Here is a 19,771-nt window from a genome sequence, read left to right as displayed (position 1 = left end):
TAATTTTAACTGTTTTTTTTTATCAACGTAATTCAGTTATTCGTCTCTTATAATAAGGAACGGAGGGAGTACTATCTGGAGGAAATCATCAGGGTAAATTGGAAGATCCTTGTTCAACTATAAATGAAATAGTGCTACTCTCTTTTTCTGTGTTAGCTTTTGCTAGTTCAAGATCTCTTGTCAAGCAATCTTTTCAGCCAATCTTCTCAGAATCTTAGATAGGTGGAGCATCATCATGCATAAATTCAAAAAGGTCCAAGAAACATGTTTTTGTCTTTGTCTTGTTTGCTGGCAAGGCTCTCCACTAATGGAATTTCATTGGAAATGCGTTTCCAAGCCTGGACATCCTTTCTTATCTAGCCATCTGAGAGTTTCTTTGCTTTGGGTATCAACTTCAGCCACTCGCAGTTCAAGATCACATCCTGCCCTGAACATTATTTGGGGGCAAACTATTCATCAACATTGCGGCTGCAAAATCATCTTATTTCCTCACTGACTTGGCAGGAAATTCTTGCATTACTTCATAATTTTTATGTTAATCCTATTTTTCTTCTTTCTTTTGAAGACTTATCTGGTTTCTTAGATTCTCTTTTTTTTTTCCTAGCTGCTTTTGTAGTCAGTAAAACCTCCTTTATTTTAATTTTAATTTCATTTTGCCTTCTTATAAAAAAAAAAGGGAAAATCCATTAAAATTAGAACGTGACCATGGCTAGAGATATGCTCGTTAGCTAAACAAAAAAGAAGAAGAGAGACAGGAGCCTGGTCTTCGCTTTTGGTTTTGCAAGAGTTGTCGTCCAAACCGCCGCCCTGTATTTGGATTTTTGAGCAACACCCAATGCAGCAGCATCAAAAATTTTAAACAAAAGACTACACTTTTTATGCGCCCTTGGGAAGTGAAAATTGAAAAGAAAACCAAAACATGTAGTTGTTGCGGTGAAATGGTATTAAAGAAATTTATTTCAATGAAATATGTTGGGAGTTGGAATGGCTTATTATATATGAGCTTGTTCATTTTTATTCTCAAGTTCTGTATTTAAAAATTTTAAATATTACTCCCTCCGTTCCTTATTATAAGAGACAAATAACCAAATTACGTTGATCAAAAAAACAGTTAAAATTAGTTGAGGACAATTAATGTGTAAAAAGTATAATGTTTTTTTCCAACAATGCCCCCATTAATAAGGAGAGAGTATAAGAGAAAACAATTAAATTATTAAAAGAAAGAGAAGTGAGAGGGAGAGAGAGTATGAGTTGGAGACAAAATAAATAGGGGTAAAATAGGAAATCAATACAAAAAACTAGAGACAACTTTTAAGTGTCTCTTATATATAGGAACATGCCATAAGCATCAAATGTCTCTTATAATAAGGAACGGAGAGAGTATAAAATTTTATAATATAATCAAAATCAATAAATTTTATAACATATGAAAATTTTGAAAATATATGTATTAGAGTTAGTTTTATATTGTATAAAAATTTATTTTTTGGGTAATATAAATGTTTCAATAACTCTTGCGTTAAAGAGGAGTATTTTGCTGAAGATAAAAGTTAAAAAGTCAAATTTAACAGTTAACTAACAATTTTAATAAATAAAAACAGAATCCCAAATCTATATGAGAGAGATTTGTACAACATGCATTTCTATTTTTGGGAAGATTTATATATGTTTTGAAAATAAGGGGAATATTTCTGTGATTTAGGTCAATTGAAAGGACAATTAATGTATTTTACTTATTTAATTATTGTCTTATTGGTTTGACCGCTATCTAACTATTTAAACCATGATCTATTAGTCTCTTTGGTTCGGGGTTTGGTCCAACTTTAAAACATTACTTATTATTGTGAGCCCTCCACCTCAGGCTTCTTTACTGATTGCTCCAGCCCTTTTAATAAGCTTCAAAATAATTAAATTACACAAAGTAAAAAAAAAATAGGTTTAAAATGATTAAAAACAATATATATGTAAGCAAAAAATGCAACTTATTTTCTCAAAATATCCTTATTTATAGAGGGTGTGAGTGTGAGAGAATGAGTAAAAAAAAATATGAGGAAAAATGAGGTGAAAAAATAGAGACGAAAGAAATATATAATTAATTAGAGATAAAACAAATAGCCCCCCATGCTTAATAGAGAAACCAAGCTTAGTATAGCAAGAAATTAAATAGCAATAATTCATCTCGGTTTCTATTCAGAGTCTAGACATAATAACACCAAATGATAACGTCAGGAGTAATTTCCAACAAGAAACAAGAATTTTGGCAATTCCATAAATGTACAAATACGATGAAAAGTAGCAGGCGGATTCGTAGTATCATAAACACGTGCAGCCAACATTCCTCGTAATATTAACATCAATAAATACAAGAACAATCAATGCCCCTAATCTAATTGTATAATGCATCATTACAAAATAAACCAACCAAATTCGGATCCACCCGTTCGCCTCAAGACTCCCAATGTCAATGCTTTCTTTTGTTCAGCAGATGTCTGCTTCCAGGGTGAAACCAGCTTGCACTCATTTGAATTACATTGCTCAAGAGAATCTTACTTCTGAAAAAATTTAGATTGTTGAAATCAACGAACAAACCAATTTGTACGCTGAACCTGCAAAATCTACCAACAAATTATATTTACCAACGACTCAGGTGTTCGTTTTTGTGAAGGAAGCAACAAATGAATTACTAATTGTAAACACCCAATTTTTTCCGGACCCCACAAGAAATATTAAATGTAAATGAAACAAATAAAAAAAAGATTAATATCCTCCTTGATTCTTTTTTGAAAGATAGGTTTGAGAAATCCTCTATATGGCAAATTAAAAAAGAAAAATTAAATAAGAATATTCCTCTTACAATAAATGGCAATAAAATAAAAGATAAGAATAAAAGTGAATTGACTTCCAATTAGAAAATACAGGGTGGACTCTTTAAAAAGGAAAAATAAGAAAATTCAAAAATCAAAATCAAAATTTCCTATTTAAGATGATTGACTTCTCAATTCATAAATATCTTTTGGGGTCATAATTGTGAAAATTTAAAAAATTAAAATTAAAATAAAAAATTACAATTTCATGAGGATTTGGTGTTTAAATAGGAAGTTACATTATAAGTCATAATTGAAGAAAATTAAAAAATAAAAATTAGAGAAAAATTAGAAAACCCTAAGTTGAGCCTATAAATAAAAAAGTAAGGGTTGGAGGAAGACAATCAGAATTTTTTAGTAACAAAGGAGGCAAGGTAGAGTGTAACATCTTAAATTCTACTCCAAGGATTTAAATATTTAAAAACTAAAAAAAAGGGGGTTCAAACTGTTATTTTTTCCGTTTTACCTAAAGTTTTTAATTTCAGTTTATCCTGAGTATTTTCCTTTTACCTTCTCCCCCGTCCTTTTTTCTCCTTCTCCTTTCTCTCTCGGTGTTGGCATTGTGGCTTGCAGCATCGCTCTCTCCCTCCTGTTTCTTTCTCCATCGTTACAGACTATTTTGGTAAGTAAAACTATTTTTAATTACAAAACTTCCTTCATGAAAATTGTTCTACTCAGTCAGATCTATCTAACAATAGTAATTTTGTGTTGCTAAGAAAAAAATTTTTGGTATAGAGTTTGGAGCAAGTATTTAGTTTTGATAAGTGTTAACCACAGTATTGTAGATCTGTTATAGTAGATCATTTCTACCAGTTTAGATTTGTCCATTTGTTGATTTTAGTATTTAAAAATTAATTTTTAATTAAGAAAATATGTTATTTATGAGATATATCATATTTATACCGATTAAAATTAAGTTAAATAATTTATTTGGATTGTTTTGACATATTATTAAAATTTTAATTGGTTTAGTTTTATTTATTGGGTGGCTGAAGGTTTTAAAATAATTATTGTAGTTAAAGTTTATTATTTATGAAAAAATATATATGCCATTAAAATTTTGATTAGATCATTTATATATATATATATATAGAAATATTTGAGACACTATTAAATTTTTAATGGTTCAGTTTTAAGGTTTAAATTTCAAATGAGATTTTTAGAATTTAGAATATACTAATTTCATATTTAGAAATTTTGAAAAATTCTTTTTATTAAAGTAAATAATTTGGCTTGTTAGAAAATTATCAATTAGTTCTAAAGTACTTAATTTTAGGTTATAAGAGTTGTAAGAATTTAGAATGAAAATTAAATTAAATTATGAATTTAACTAATATATAAGCTTAATTAATTAATTAATTAATTAGTTTATATTAATATGTGGTTATATTAATTGTGTAAATTAGTTATTGGTTGAGCAAAGAATTGACCTCGCAGTAATCATTCTATTACTTTGGCGAGAGGTGACCACTTTCCACTTATTATATATGTTAATATGTTGTTTGTGAGTATTTTCCTATTTTTGAATAATATTTGTTATTTGGAATTCGAGTAGATATATTATATCTTTTGAGCTATGAAAATTGTCTCGTGGGATTTTTGGAATTGTGATTGAGAAGTTTGGAAAAGATATATAATTTATCTCTTATGGATTATACTAAGAAAAGATTGAGATATTTTTAGTAATACTGTGAATGATTAGTTGTTATTTAGATTTTGGATTGAACGCTATCCTACCACGTGGTAAGACCGCCATTGGTGCACATTGGTTGGCTTCTTCCTTCTTCCCCTATAGTGAGGGATAAGCCTTTGTAGCTTCTTATTCGTCTCCCAAAGTGAGGGATAAGCCTATATGTCTGATTGATCCCCCACAGTAAGGGATAGACTTATGTGGCTTGTGTGTTGGCCCCCATAGTGAGGGTTTGTATTATTAAAATTATATTTCTATGGATATATATATGTTTTTCGAGAATTAATAACTATCCCACTTGACACCTCATGAGTACGTGTTAATATGTATGATGAGTTGAAAAGTTGGTTACTGAGGCATTTGTCTCATCCCGTGGTTTAACATTTTCAGGTGATGATCTGTCAGGGAAGGCTTGGAGGCTTAGTGTGCTATCACAGCTTGTATAGCCTCCCTTCATTTGTTTTATGTGCTAAATTATTATATATTGCCACATAGCACTCATCTACCTTGATGTTATAAACTAATACATTTGATTACTACTAATTGATGAGAGGGCTGAATTATATTTTTGGACTTTGGAAGTCCAAGACCCAAGTTAAGTATCGATGTGCTCGTGATAAGTTTATTTCTTTTAACCATGATAGTGATTTTAAAATTTTAAAATTTCTTTTTTTCTATCATTGTTAATCTTTTGAATAAATTGAAAATTTTGATCTAAATGGGTTTTAAAATAATGGTCATCATATAGAGAGCTTTTCTATCATCTCATTTCATGATAATGAGTTGGGTTGAGGAAAGAGACAGGAGGCCTGACTAGAGAAAAACCTATTGTTCATTATTTTCTTTCTTCTACCTAAAGAAAATCTATACTCTTGTGATTGTTATCAAAATTGTGAGTTTGACCAATGATGGCTAGAAGGTTTAATCAAACATCATTTTAGTTAATCCTCACTGCTCCCCTTCTCTTTGCTTTGTTCGAAATATGTCATTATCTATTATCCCCATATGTACGCACTTCGATACTCACTTTCTTCCTTTTTATTTTATTTATTTTATTTTTGTCCATGTCATTTTGCTAATATGTGTATATAGTTTTTTTATTATTGGCTTATTTTATAATGTATTCTCTCTGTTTTTTTTTTTAGCCAATTGATAAGGGGAATATCAAATATGAATTTTCATTCCTACTACTATGCTTAACTTGAGATTTATGATAAATTACTTTTGGGTGTTCTTTCTTTTTATTTTCAAAAGCACTTCCTTTTTAAAATCTATATCATGTGAGGTTTTTAGAACCTCCGCAGATATCTAGATTCATTGGTAAACCGTTCAAATTTTTGTTTAAATAAAAAGAAAGAAAATAATTTTGTTCCCATGTTTATAAATAAGTAATAAAACAAAAAGTTTTTTAAAAATATTATATATATATATCTCAAAATGTTTTTCAGAGCCGTGTGAGGTTTTTGGAACCTTCGCAAGCTCGAACAATTATTCTCTCGTGAGGTTACAGGAACCTCCATAGAGAGGGTAATCCAAACTTTCTTTCAAAAAATATTTTTTAAATAAAAATACAAAAATTATTTTCATATATTAAAAAATACCAACCCAAAAAAAACCTTTTTTTTGAATAAATATTTTCTAAAAAATACCAACCAAGATACTCTCGAACTATGTGGCTTTGATCCCTCTAAAGAGTACATAGGCCCTAGGTTTTTATTCTAGGTCAAGTCTAGCTTTATAAATAACTTATCTTTTCCCTTTTTGTAAATAAAAATTTCTTTCTTTGTTTCTATCTTTACTACACTAAAAAAAAAAAAAGTTCATGACCGATGGAAGTAGTGATGGAAAATTATTCTGTCACTAATTTTTTACAGGTTACCGACAAAAATTTTATCGCTAAATTTAGCGGCTAAATTCAGTCAAAAATTTCGTCAGTAAATATTTAGCGACGGAATTAGGAACATAATTTTTTTCATCAGAAATTTTTGTCGCTAAATTGTTTGTCACAGAAGTTTTTGTCACTAATTCCGTCACTAATCCATTACTAATTTTAAATTTTATTATTTTATATTATAATCTTATAACATGATTTATATAATAACATAATTAAGAATGTAATGATTTAAACATATTTTTAATTGCAAAATAAATTGATATATCTGTGGAGTTGGTGTCAATAAAGGTATTGTCATCATTCCTGTCATGATTAGTTATATATTGAGAATAGGAAGACAATTTTTTAGAAAATTATTTATATTTCATGAAAATCAATTCCTCTTGATTATTAATAATAATTAAAAAATATAATAAGAATATCATAACTTTCTTATACAAACTGATATAAGAAAGAAATAATTTTATCATATGTATAATATATTGAAAGATATAATATATGATAGAAATTCAAAACGGAAAAATGAATTTATATGAAAACAAACTAATATTAAAGTGAATTTTAAATTTTAATTATTAAACAATGAAATTTAATCATGATATAATTAATACTCATGATATAGATTGATTTTGGTCTTCAATGCAAAAATAAATGATATATACAAAGAATTTTAAGAAAATAAATTACATAGGATACATATACAAGGAGGAGAATATTGTTTATCATAATCTATTCAAATCATTTAATTTTTGATGTAGAATAATTTATTAGATTTTATTATAGTAGCTATTTTTTGAATAACAAATTTTTTTTTTGGGTGACATGAATAACAAGATTTTTTGACTCATTATAAATGGTTTTCATCAAATGTATAAAACACATATAGATAATATAATATAATGTAGTATAATACGTATATAATTAAATTGTATATTTTATCAATGTTAATTAAAAAATAAATTTTAAAAAATTATTTATGACTTAAAATTCAAAATTAGTGTCATTAGAAATTAAAATTATATTAAAAATATCTTTTAAGAAAATAAAACATTTTAAAAGAAATAGTAAAACAAATAGTTAAAAATTATTTTATCGTTAAAATGGTTATGATTAAAATTATCATATAGTTTATTTTTAGTTTTTAATAATATATATGTATATATAATTATTTGTGTAAAGGAATATTATATATACATTTAATTTTACATAATAAGTCAATAGGTTTATTGTAGCTCAACTGGTAAAGCCGCACATGTACACAGACGAGATTGTGAGTTTAAGCCATAGAGAAGTCACTTTGAGGAAGGAATTATATGGTGGCAGCACGTGGCATCACAAGGTGATATGTGAGGCGGCAACAACACGTGAATGTGGCGACTGGTAGAAGCGTCACGTGGCATTTTATTTTATTTTTTCAAAAATCATATTAGTGAGGGAAAATTCCATAGCTAATTCGTAACTAATTAGCGACAGAATTTCAATTCCGTGGCTAATCCAGAACTAGCAATAGAACAAATTCTGTCACTAATCCTTTGCTAATTCTGTCGCTAAATAAAAAAATTCCGTCATTAAATTCCCTCGCTAATAGCATGTTTTTTATAACGATTTTTTAGGGTAATTAAAATATAATAAAAGATCATATTAATTTTGAGTAGTTGACTTATGGTAACTGTTGTCTTGAACTGGTATTATGGGATGCCTAACATCTTCTCTATATACAATCAACTCCTGAACCTTATTCGATTTTCGTAGACCATATTTTTTAAGTTTTCAAAATTAATCCTTTAAAATTTTAGTGATGACTCCTCTTTTCTTTCTTTTTACGAGATGACTAGGATTCACACATGACACCACTCCTCCTCCTTCAACTCATAAAAATTATCAGCCAAAGACTCAAAGGCTTCCACCAAAACTCAGCCAATCTCCCGTCCCACATTCCCCGTTATTTCTCGTGTATTTTGCAGGCCTGAACTGCTTGCGGCAGAATGTTGTTGACCATAATCGCTACTGGGCCCACTGTATTCACCATTGTACATAACCCGAACTTTCAAAGGCACATAGGTATCGTTTGATACAAAGTATTGAAACTGAAGGATAGAACTTGAGCCTGAGATTGAAAAAAATAATGTTTACCATAAGAGATTACTTGTTACATAGGATTAGATAAACTCATGTATGTGAGATCAAGGAATACCATAAAGAGAAGTGATATTTTCAATCCTACTTTTTTTGGTTTGTCTAATTCTATATAACAAGCAATTATTCATGCTAAAGATTTTTTTTTAATTGCAATCATAATCCCTATCTCTTCTTTTCAATGCTTCGTACCAAACGGGATCTAAATGCTCTGCTGTGCCCAGGTGTCCTCCCCTCATTCAGATCATCCAAAGAAATATTGCCTTCTAGAGCCCGAATTACCTGCTTGATGCCAGACATCTTAATTGTCACAAGCAAGAACTGGATCTCTAGGTTTCAGAATTCTATTTGCAAATGGTCAAATTGGATGTCGGAATTTCTATATTCCAAAATATCATCAGACATTCTATCAGATTTTTCCCAGTAGCTTGCAATAACTTGACAATATATTGCAAGTCAAATCAGTAGCATCTTGTAACTCAATGTCAAGTCAGGTTTGAAAATTAACCAGTTCAAATTTGATGTCCATAAGACCTGAATAGGTATTCGCAGGAAAAGTGTTGTCAAAAACTTGCACACTTCAAGAACAACTTGTAATTCAATGACTCTCCAAAGACAGAGGAGAACAAGTGTTACAAATCTTCTAAGAACTCCACCAGGAGGTCTATTCAATCCAGATAACTTAGTTATATGGCTATTTTTCATGGATCACAAGAAGCAAACATGCCATGAACGGAGAAGCAACTTACAACTTGGCTGTTACCGCCATCAACATCCATTTTGTCTCCCAAGATAACAAATGGGAAGTTTTCTGGGTCAGATGGACTATCCCGTGAAATCAATAGCTTGTCAGAAACATTCATTTTTAATTTACTTAAGCTAAATTGCCTACTATCCTGAATTAACAGCCACCTGAATAAGAAATTCTTCACGCCAGTGGTTCAGATTATCAAAACATTTCATGACATTTACATCATGAACAGGGACGCAGCAGGCTGCACCAGGGTAGAAAGCAACACCAAGACTTTGAAACCTCCCCTGACCAGCGGTATCCCAAATCTACACAAACAGGGAGACATTCTCAATCTTGGAATTTTATACGCAGATGACAAACAGTGAAAAACTTTATACTGTAGTCTCTTTTTCCACATTACACAGTCCAAGGCATCCCCATCCTAGAATCCTAAATCAAACAAAATGGTCAATATTTGAAACACTGATTTCATTATATCAGAATTTTGACCACTGACCAGCCAAAATTTCATTCTTAAGATTGCATTACAGCAAGGATAGAAAAGGTCATGCAAAGAAATTCTTATCCGCAGAGCTGCCAATCACTAGTAAATCAAAAATGCGGGCACTCCAAAAACATTGAGAGTACAAACATATAACGTCATTTAACTATGAATTTGAAAACACTTTTCTTTGAGGAACACCAAGTGAATCAAAAAGAGTAAGTTTAACTTTTAAGAAGTAATGCAACATACAATCACGAGTTGGGCGAAACAGATAAACTTAAAGGGCATAGCGAAGTTTTATCTCAAATGACACTTTCAACCTGCAAGACTGTGCAAGCTCACAGCAGAGCAGAGAAATTCTACTGAATCAAAAAAATTTGCATAGCTTCTCAAATTTATAATTTTTTTGCCTAATCAAGTAATGGTTCTAGACAAGATACATTTGTTATAAAAAAAACTTAATTCATCTAACTGAAAGCAAAAGAAGTATGCTAATATGAAGCATACTGATCTATATTTTGAAGTTGGAGACCAGGCGTTGATGATACTTCGACCTTACCGACAGCTAAGCGTACTTAACAGGCAAAACCAGAGGCTATGAAGTTCTACGGCCCATTTTAGATCGAAGCCAAATCTCCACATTTCTTTCCTAAAATTTTTTTTCAGTTAAGTATAAGAATTCTCTTATTGAAGGCAATCATATACGAAGCCCTATCAAGCACTAAGTATGAGCACATCTTCTAATAAAAATTCAAATACTAGTTTGCCACATTGTGACACGGGTTGGTTTGCTTAAGAAACTTTTGTTGCAACAGCTTTGACCTTGAGGACAGGACGGTCAAATTCGATGGGGAGGGAAATGTTATGGACCCAGGCCCAAGTGGCTATAAGGGCCCAGTGTATGGGCTAGATGAGACTCGAGGCCCAATTGATACATGAGCACGTGCTGGCTGGGATTGAGGAGCTGGCAATACCGTCAAGGGAGTGTTCGTTACGGTAGCCAACGTTCAGAAGCTAATTAAGATGATACTCGTGGAGATGATATGCTCAACAATCTCGGGCATGGTGGAAAGTGTTGGTGAGAAAAAAAAAATTTGAAAACAATTTTTTATTTTTTAATTAAAAAAAACTTGTTTGGTTTTTAGTTGATTGTTTTAAAAAATAAAAAACAGTAATATGTTTTTAAAAACTAAAAAAACAAAAAAACTTTTACACGTTTTTTTATTTTGTTTTTGTGTTTTTTTATTTTTTGTTTTGAACAATTTTGAGAAATTGTCTTCTCTTTTTACTTATTATTTTCCACTTATTATTATCAGTGACAACTATTACCTATCAAGTGTAATCTTCTATAATTTTTTGTCAAAATGATTTTTCAAAATTATTATCCAAACAAATTCTTTTGTTTTTGGTTTTCAAACTTGTTCTAAAAAAAAATTTCATAAAATTGTTTTAAGGATAAGAAAATAAAGAAAAAAACAAACAGGTCCATATATATCTTAAAAAAGCTTTGGGAAAAATAACACAATTTCTTTCTTAGGCCAACTCTTCGGTGCAAAATGGTTGAAAGAAAGAAAAGCAGAAATGATTTCCCTAGCGATTGCTGTGCTTGTGGAGACTGATTGCTCAACAAAGATCGTCTCGGCCTTCTCTTCTTTCTTCATGCAAAGAAAATGACGCAAAACCCCAAAGTTAGCAGCGAACAAATCACTGTCATCGTAATTAGTTCGAACTGTGAAATAACTCCTCCCATACAGCAACGGCTTTACAAGCGAGGAAGGAACCGCCGGCCAAGCTCGAAGAGGTGGCGGCGGGGAAGGTGGAGGAGGCGGCTGCATGGGGTAATCATAGTCTAATCCGTAGTGGAGACCGCGGCGGCGATATGGCCGGCGGCGAAGTGTTGTGGCTCCGTTCAAGAACGTCTTTCTTGGGTTTCAGAATGAGAAAAGAGCAAGTAAATTTCAATTTAATTACAAGAATGCCTCATGGAAGCGATGATTAGATGGCCAGATTCGTTGACTTTACCGTTGACTATTCTGTGTCTCTCTCCAAATGAGTCATGGTGGTTTCTGAAACCGCACTATATATGCATGGCCAGATGGAAAAACCGGACTACAACAGGATAAACGAAGGAAGTAAAGTAACTGATTATAAAAGTAGATATAATTAAAACAAGATAGAAAGAAAAGAAGTGATATCTTTTCTCCTCATTTTATCTTGTGAAATATATAATAAAGAGAACTAAAAATCAAACCATAATTTTAAAAATGATTACAGTATATGAAATAAATATGTAGAAAAATTTTATTTCGATTTGTGTGAAAATATTTTTTAAAAGTACTTTACCAAACATCCTCTAAAACAGAATAGAAATAGAAAGAAAAGAAGTCATATCTTTTCTTCTCATTTTATGTCGTGAAATATACAAGGAGAACCTGAAACCAATCTATCCGTTGTGGGCCAGGTCATTTATGACATCATTGTGCTTGAACATTTAACATTGCCACTTGTTCCTGCTACCATCCTCCTCAACGTCTCCGCGTATGCTTCCCGTTGACGTATTGCGGTGGGGTCCTCCGTCAAATCATTATCCAGCGAAATCACTCCTTCTAAAGCTTTAACCACCTGTTAGATATTATTATTACTACATTTTATATCTAATGTAAAACCTAATTAACTAATTTAGATAGATTAAAAAAATTTGTTAATTATTTGTAATAAATATATATTGTCTAGAAAGTTAAATTATACATCTAGTCCCTTAACTTTACAAAAAAATTTTAGTTTTTAACTGCACCAAACTCCATCATCATATATTAATTTTTATTCTCTCCCATGCTACTTCTATAATATGGGCATGTATGGAAGACATATTTAATAGGGGAAACTGCAAAAAAAGACATTGGAATTGCAAAAACGCAAGATAGGGACCATTGACAACTTCACTTTGGGTTTTGACAACTTCATAACACATTATTGTTGTCAAAACCCAAAGTGAAATCAAGGGTCCCTATCTGCGTTTTTATAATTCTAAGGTCTTTTTTTGCAATTTTTCCTATTTAATACTCCTTGAAACCAAAAAAATACCTTGTAAAAAGGATGAAGAATACCTTCTAAAAGATAACTATGTGTGAGTTATCCCTATTAGAGATCACAAGGGATTTGAGGTTCACAACTCCCAATCACATAACTATGGTGATACATATTTATATACTTAAGTCATCCACTACCTACTGCTCTGTATATTGTAGGATTGGATATGTATTTTGGTTTAATGATTTTCATATACGATTTGTTTTACATCAACGACTCCCTTGTATATATACTCCTCTGATTCTATTTATAAGGCACTTTCAATATGCTTCATACAGACTAAGAAAAATCTTAAACTGCATTAACTCTTTATTAAAATATAATAACTTTCCAACTTTACTCCTACTTAATATATACACCTTTTAAAAAAAATATCGACACTATAATAAATAAAGGACAATATGGTACATTCATGGTAAAAATTTAATGAAGTGACTCATAAATAGGATAAAAGAACTTCTCTCTCTGCACCATAAATAAGACAAAAAAACTTCTCTCTCTGTCCTATAAATAGAACCAGAAGAGCATATATTATCATACTTTTTTAAAAAAATCAATTTCGTAATAAATTTCTTTAAAAGGGAAACAAAAATTTTATAATTTATGTGCTCTAACCTCGCTCATTCGACGACGACGCTCGGCTGAATGGCGGACGCAATTAGCAGCACAAGAAACCATTCGAAACATCTCTCCCGGGTCATACTTTCCTCGCAACCTGGCATCAGCAAGCTCCTCAAAGTTTCTGTTTCTCAAAGCTTCCGACAACAACGTTGTCGCCTGTGATTTTTAACGCATATATGCAAGTATCAGTCCGCTACAGTTATCACTCTCCTACCAATGAAGTCATCACAACAAAAAAATTAAAAGACGCATAAAGTAGGATCATGTTTTTTTCGATGTGTATCCATAAATAAGATCACGCTGTTGGATGTAGTCAGGAAATAAAATAACTTATCTATCAAAGAACATATAATAGTACGATGTTATATAAAAGAGAAATATTCTTAAGTAGTACAGTACAGACCCACTCATACAAACATTTCGGGTACTTCTCACGATCATTAACAGGTTGTCGTCCTGTAATCAGCTCTAAAAGCACAATGCCAAAGGAGAATATATCTGACTTCTCAGAGTAATTGCCGCTCACAGCAAATTCTGGAGCAATGTACATGTGTTCAATGAAATTTCAGGATTTCATAAATATTGAAATAAGCACTACTAAATATATATATCCAGTGCGAATCCATGTACTTATAATTGCTAGTGAGAATAAAAGATTAAGACTGACCCCTGATTTCCCATCACTTGAGTCATGATATGGGCCTCTAATAGCAATCTGGCGAGTCCAAAATCTGCAACCTGATAAATATATATAGATAGAAGCACATATTAATACGTCATCGATATTACATATATTGATGCTTGAATTCATTCTACTTTAGAGCAGGAAAAATATCTGATAAATAGAAAGTCAACTAATTTGACTTAGTTGATGTGCCTTATTAAAGATAGGGTTTAATGATAGAGAGAGTAGTGGGAACTCTCACAATTTTCTTCTTGTTAAGTCAACATCAAAATTTGTTTTTAAGTATAAAGGAAAAATTAATCATTTGGCCCATATAGATTTAACTCAGCTAAAATTTAATTTTTAAACTTTGGCTCAAAAAATTTTAATCGTTATAATTTTTTATTTCATTAAAACTTAACCCTTAAACTCTAGCTCGATGTAATCCATTCCTTATAGTTGTTTCAGTACCTATATTTCAACAAGAAAAGAAGAACTAAAGCTATTTCTTGAATTGTTGGAGCTAATGTTTTAAACTGCTAAAATAATGAGGATTGAGTTGCTTTAAACCAAAATTTGGAGACCGAATAATTTTAATCAAGTCAAAACTATAAGAATTAAATCATATTCAATTAGGGATTAAATTTTAACTGAGTAAAAAAATATAAGAACCATATTATTAATTTTCTCCTTGTACAAACACAGAGGGTGTTTGAACAAGGAAAGTCTTCCTATTAATTGAAAAGCTTAAGGTATATTACAATGAAAAACACTTCGGTTAAATTTCTTATAATAATTGTGTTAAGTTCTCTGACCACATGTGGATATGTGTCCTAATCTTGTGTAATATTGGATTGAAAGAAGCAAATATCTTAAAGAGTAACACATAGTGAACCAAATCATCTACAGTGGCAGGTCAAGAAAGGTTACCGTCTTCATGCAGATATTTCAATCCTTGCGCAGAGCCAACAGCAATTTTCATCCTTGTTTCCCAGTCTACATGTGTTGTGCCTTCTCCTGAATCTGAATACATAAATATTTTCTCTAACCATATATGATTCTAACCATATATGATACTTTCATATTCGACGGTTCTAAACCGTTAAATATGAATAAAAATAATCATCAAATATCAATAATTATGCAGTAGCGAACGCTGAGAGATTTTTCCTAGTAGACAGAGAAATGTAGAGCATTGGAATAGGCTACAAATCTTACCATGCAGGTGGTGCGCTAGGGTTCTATTTGGGACATACTCATAAACAAGCATCACCTTTTTGTGAACTTCATCAACGCAGTATCCAGCAAGTGAAACAAGATGTTTGTGATGGATTCGACTAATGATCACGGCCTCAGACTGGAAATCCCTCTTTGCCTCTTCCATTGTGGATTTAAGCTGCTTAATGGCAACACTTTTATTATTCATACTGGGGTGGACTCCTTTATGGACAATGCCAAAACCGCCTTCGCCCAGAAAATTTGACCTTGATAATCCATCTGTTGCCAATGTTAATTCCTGATATGTAAATGTTTGAGGTCCTAATGCAAGGCCAGAAGCAATTCGTGACACTGGACTTGAAACTACTTCAACTTTACCTGATCACGCGGAGAGCTGGCATCAATAATTGTTTCAACTGTGTTACATTGTATAGTACTCCTCCGGTTCTTAATATAGGACCCAATTCTTGAGTTGGTTTTGGTCCTAAATATAAGACCCATTTTTCATATTTATCAATTTTCTCTAAATTACCCCTATGGATACTCTATCAACCATAATCAAATAGAAGAGGGAGATGAGGTATTAAGAAAGGTGATTATGGTGTTTTAGGAAAAATGTGTTATTTTTCTTATAATTAACTAACTTACCTAACTTCATTAATCTAATCAAATTAGTTAAATGGGTCTTATATTAAGGACCGGAGGAGTATTGTTATTTGTTAATTACTCTTAAAATTTTTAAAATATTTTTTTTTATTGCATTGCTGTATTCCCCTGCTTATTTTGAAGCGTACATAGATCATGAATTCAGGTTGGGTTAGAATTCTTTTTCTCATTCTTTAAAGATTTAGACGAGCTACTGTTAAGATTATATTTATTCAGGTTAAACTTTTCTAGCATAAAGTGAAATGGTTAAGTCATAAATACAGAGTTTGTGCATCCAACATCTCGCTGTTACATTATCAGAACGCTGAACTCGTATTATCGATTAATACACCAGTTTCAATGCTCATCACTTTGATAAGCTTCCTAAACTTATCATATCTGGATCATTTATATTTGATTTAAACGGTTTAGATTTTTAACTAATTATTTTTAAATAGAAAAAACTATTTTTTGAAAAATAATAGTTAAGAGATTATTTCTATTTTAGATTTTATACATATTAAATAATTATTGTAAATAAATAAAAATAAAAAATAAATTAAATTCAGATCATCCAAAAATATATGGATAATCTAGATCTGATGAGTTTAGGGTATTCGTCGAGATTTAACTTGGCAGTTATAGTACTATTTGACAGGCCAGATCAAATTAACCGTGGTCATTTTCTTTTTAATTGAGTTTAATTAGTAGCGGTGTTGTTTAATTTCCCATCGATTTGGGTTTAATTTGTACCATGAGACTTTGCAATAAATATAGTAGTGCTATCAAGGGCATGACAACATACCAGTACTCAATTAGGTCCTAAATATGGGATTTAATAACTAATTTCTGTATATTGAAGAAACTAATTAGTTAGTAATTTATAAAAAATATGAGTTGATTCTCCTATAATACCCACCTTAGCTCTTTATATTGAAAATTTCCCCATTAATAGAAGTCCCTTCTAATAATGCAATTAATATCGATAGTTTAGAAAAAAAATTTATATTTGATAGACAAAATGAATTTAACTTTTCTTACATTTTAAAACTAAAACAAACTTCTTAATTAGCATATATATAGGATGTGTTTGGCTGGAGGGGAAGAGAGATGCTATCCTTCTTCACCCTAAGTTGAGGGATTTTTGGAAGGGAACCAGATTTTTTTTGGACTATTTTGCCTCTTGTTATTATTGTGATGTTTTATTAGTATCTATGAGAAAATAAAAATAAAAATAAACTTCTCCCTCATTCCCGAAATTTATAAAATAAAATAGAATTCTTTAAGAGATAATTAATCTATAAGTTCTTATAGTTTCAACCAATTTTGAATTAGGTCCCTATAGGTTTTTTTTCTTTTTATCAGGTTCTTATACTTTCATCTATTTTTAATTAGGTTTTTGTATTTATTTTTCTTTTTATCAAGTCCTTATAAGTTCACCTTATTTTTAATTAAGTCCCTGAATTTTTTATTCTTTATTTTATAAATTCTAATAGCACTATCCTATTAACATAAAATATTATATATTATTTAATATTAGTTTATAACAATAATATTCTAAAATAATGAATTATTATGATAATTTTATTTTTTGCCAGCAAGAAAATATTAATTTTTCTAAAAAAATTTCCTGAATTAATTAATTATATTACTTATTTTTATTATATAATTGTTAATTTAATTTCATTATCAATATTTTATATTTCAGTATTAATGTATTTAATTAAGTTTATATTTAATTAATAAATAAAAATTAAAACTACATGGACTTGATTAAAAATTTAGTGAAATTATAAGGACTTGATAAAAAGAAAAAAAACTACAGAGACCTGATTCAAAATTAGTTGAAACAATAAAGACTTGCAGATTAATTAACCCTTTTTTTTCAAAAAAAAATGTAATAATAAAAAAATTTCATAACAAGTTGACAACATTCGATAACAAATTTCAGCGTAAGAAATAATAACAAATTCACATTACTTACTTGTTATTGAGATCTTTTTTAAAAGAATACTACATTCTTTCGTTTGAACTTTACAATGATTTCCCCAATTTTTAACGACTTTTATATTGTCAGGTTTGAACCATTGGTCGAATTGGGTCTCCACATTTCTTCTCAAGAAATTAGAAAACGTTTGGGCATCTCATATTTTATAACTAGATAATTATTTAATTGCGCAAATATAATAATGACTTATTTTGCTGTATTTTTTAAGATCTAAATAATTAAATATGCCCCAAATAAGGGGCTCTTCATGTATAAATAAGTCACACGAATTTGATAAAATATGATGAAAATGCTTGTAAATACGTATGTAAAGTCTGCAAAAATTAGGGAGATTATCCACCTGTATATCTGAGAGGTGTGAATCGTAAATTTAGACAGATGACTTTTGAATCCATATATAAAACCAAAAAAGTGTGACTTTAATTTTAAATATGAATGTATATGAAAAAATTATTTAATATTCATTGAACTTATTAAATATCTAATAAAAACATTAAATTAAAAATATTTTTTTTGAAATTCCGTACAATAAGGATTAGAGGGAATACCTTTTTTCTTCCTACATCGTTATTGTGAAATGAAGATAGATTGTTTAAGTTTTAAGAATATAATGGAGTACGAAAATTTAACATCATGGACTTTATAGTTTCAATGGCTCCAATGAAAAACCCGAAAAAAAGAGTTTTGATTTTTAAAGTTTGTTTTTATATAGTATATTTCATATTATTTTAAGAGAGGAATAAGGACTTTGTCAAAGTAGCTGAAGACTGGCTAACTGTGGGGTCATCACTACTACAGCTGGACCATGGAAGAATTTGTATTTGAGTATGAATTGCTGTTCTTATTGACCCTCGGCCTCATATTACCGTTTCTTTAATTAATAATATGTTACTCCTCAGCTCCTAAATATAAGATCATTTTATAGTATAATTTATATTACAAAAGGGGCCTTATATTTAGGACTGAAGGAGTATAATGTTTTGGGTAAGGCGGAGGCGGTGAGTCTGAGTAAGGCGGAGGTGGGGGCTCTGGCTCGTAATCTTGGAGTCTGTATTAGGGGAGAGTTGTTTCCAGAGACGGTGGATGCATCGCCGTCGAGGAGTAGTGGCTTCTTCGTGCAAGTGTGTCTCTGTGAAGCAGCAGCAAGCAAGGAATCTCATGGTATATAGCAAGACTCATTGACTCCATGTTGACTCTGTCTCAGTCAAAATTACGGAATATTAATTAAATTTGCTTAATTGCACGGTTACAACTGGCGGATCCTGGCTGGAGGCGTCCTGTCTCTTGTTTTTTATTATGCTGTTATGAGGGTTTTGTCCTGAAGAAATGAGCAACTTCAAATACGTTTTCGTTTCCTTAACGGCACTCACTCACTCACTCACTCACTGATCAGCGTCCTAATTAAAGTGATTTTTTATGTAATATTTTACTGATCTTAAGGTATCTTTTGAGTCAATTTTTTTAATTACTCTTTTTTTGCCCCCCATAATTTCAGTATCTATCTTCTATATTTTCACTAACTAGATCTTATGATCCAAATGATAGTTTTGGGGCTTCCTTTCACAATTAATAAAAAGAATTTGGGCGCTCGAATGAACATGTGCAATGGCTTGACTTGGACCGCACAAAAAAAGCGAATGGGGTCCTGACATTAAACCCCCGACAACAATTAACAACTGAGGGACCAAGCATGACTCAAATTT

General features: G+C 30.6%; 1 protein-coding gene across 1 annotated transcript; it reads right to left on the bottom strand.

Moving 5' to 3' along the window:
- Nucleotides 1–8,361: 8,361 nt before the first annotated feature.
- On the bottom strand, nucleotides 8,362–16,428 carry LOC114745113 (proline-rich receptor-like protein kinase PERK1). Its single transcript, XM_028933258.1, has 9 exons — nucleotides 16,413–16,428; nucleotides 15,416–15,793; nucleotides 15,128–15,214; nucleotides 14,870–14,928; nucleotides 14,201–14,271; nucleotides 13,937–14,081; nucleotides 13,528–13,689; nucleotides 8,782–8,866; nucleotides 8,362–8,555 (listed from the first exon to the last, which is right to left on the bottom strand). Exons 1-9 carry the CDS (start codon nucleotides 16,426–16,428, stop codon nucleotides 8,362–8,364), a joined length of 1,197 nt encoding a protein of 398 aa, XP_028789091.1.
- Nucleotides 16,429–19,771: the final 3,343 nt, after the last annotated feature.

Source organism: Neltuma alba, unplaced genomic scaffold (assembly GCF_004799145.2).
Source record: "Neltuma alba isolate B1F8T4 unplaced genomic scaffold, ASM479914v2 tig00000769_pilon, whole genome shotgun sequence".
In the NCBI taxonomy this organism is placed as follows: domain Eukaryota; kingdom Viridiplantae; phylum Streptophyta; class Magnoliopsida; order Fabales; family Fabaceae; genus Neltuma; species Neltuma alba.
The sequence above is the reverse complement of the archived record's forward strand: the minus strand, read 5'-3'. Positions and strand labels throughout refer to the sequence as shown.